General features: G+C 61.3%; 1 protein-coding gene across 1 annotated transcript in view; it reads right to left on the reverse strand.

Annotated features, from left to right (window-relative positions):
* Window positions 1-1,200, reverse strand: part of EIF3G (eukaryotic translation initiation factor 3, subunit G) — a gene marked incomplete at both ends in the record, with an annotated part of 2,270 nt that extends 1,070 nt beyond the window's left edge. The window contains 5 exons of the mRNA XM_010024579.1: window positions 4-272; window positions 354-458; window positions 692-751; window positions 940-1,028; window positions 1,108-1,200. Of these exons, the coding sequence (XP_010022881.1) occupies window positions 4-272; window positions 354-458; window positions 692-751; window positions 940-1,028; window positions 1,108-1,200 (616 nt within the window). The remainder of the gene's footprint in view (window positions 1-3; window positions 273-353; window positions 459-691; window positions 752-939; window positions 1,029-1,107) is intronic.
* Between the last annotated feature and the right edge of the window lie 45 nt (window positions 1,201-1,245).

Here is a 1,245-nt window from a genome sequence, read left to right on the forward strand (position 1 = left end):
CCCCGGCTGGGCAGCATCCGGCGGGACGTGAGGCTGGAGCAGGCCCAGGAACCCCCCAGCTCCACCCCAGGCCGTGTCCTACCTCCAGGCAGCTTCTCCTTCTCACCCGTGGACAAGCCCAACTGCTCAGCCAACTCCTTCTGCATCGGCCCCAGCGTGTCCTTGTAGGGACAACGGGTGGTCCAGTGGTCGCCTTTGCAGATACGGCACGAGACGATCTTCTGCCCCTTCAGCTTGTTCATGGGATCCTCCTCCTCCTGGCAGTTGAGGTCCTGGGGGGAGGCAGGGAGACTCCTGAGCCCCACAGCACCCCCCACGCAGCCGGGGATGGCTTCACCCCACTCCCAACCCACCTCCTTGCTGGTGATGAAGGTCATGAAGACATCATCGCTCACGGTGGTGGTGGCCACGTTGGGGCCGGGAGCATCAAACTCTGAGTTGCCAAACTTTTTCCAGTTCTGGGCAGGGAAAATGAGGTGGGAAGAGGGAAACCACCCAACGTGGAGTTGGGAACAGGCAGCGGGAAGAGGGAAACCACCCAAGACAGGGCAGTGGGAACAGAAACACTCCCCACCAAGGGGACACTGGGACGGAATGGGGAGAAGCTGAGAGATGAAGCAGATCCTGCTGGAGAAGAGCTTTCCCTCCCTCCCTCCCTCCCTCCCTCGGTATTCCCATGGGAGACGCTCACCTTCCTCCGGGCCACCGCCTTGGAGGCCTTCCTGGTCTCGATGCGGAAGGTGCGGATGATCTATAAAGGTGCCAAACCCCCCCTGATTAACACAGGAATTGTCCCAAATGTGCCACTTCTGGGGCTGCTCAAAGCAGCAGAAGCTCCGGTGGGCCATCCCTATGGATAACGGCTCAGCGCCGGCGGGAATGAGCCCCTGTGCTGAGGGCTCTGGGAGGGCACACGAGAGCTCAGGACACGCTGCTCACCTTCACCTTGCTCCCATCCTCCTCCTCGCGATACTCCGTGACAGTTTTGATGTTGCCATTGATGAGTTCCTTAGGGGAAGGGAGCGGCCCTGCGGGGACAGGGGGACAGTGTCCAACGTGCAGGAGGTGGCAGGAAAACAGCCCCACAGGCCCTCACCCAGCTCTCACCCCCCTTCAGCAGCTCAGCCTCAGCGCTCAGGCTGCCCCCCAGCACCCCTGGCAGGGGGATGTCCTTCAGCAGCTCGCTGGTGATGCATTTGTCTGCAGGGAGAGAAGGCGGAAGAGTGAGGAAAGGAACAAAAAGCC

Source organism: Nestor notabilis, unplaced genomic scaffold (assembly GCF_000696875.1).
Source record: "Nestor notabilis isolate BGI_N333 unplaced genomic scaffold, ASM69687v1 scaffold27740, whole genome shotgun sequence".
NCBI classification, from domain to species: Eukaryota; Metazoa; Chordata; class Aves; order Psittaciformes; family Psittacidae; genus Nestor; species Nestor notabilis.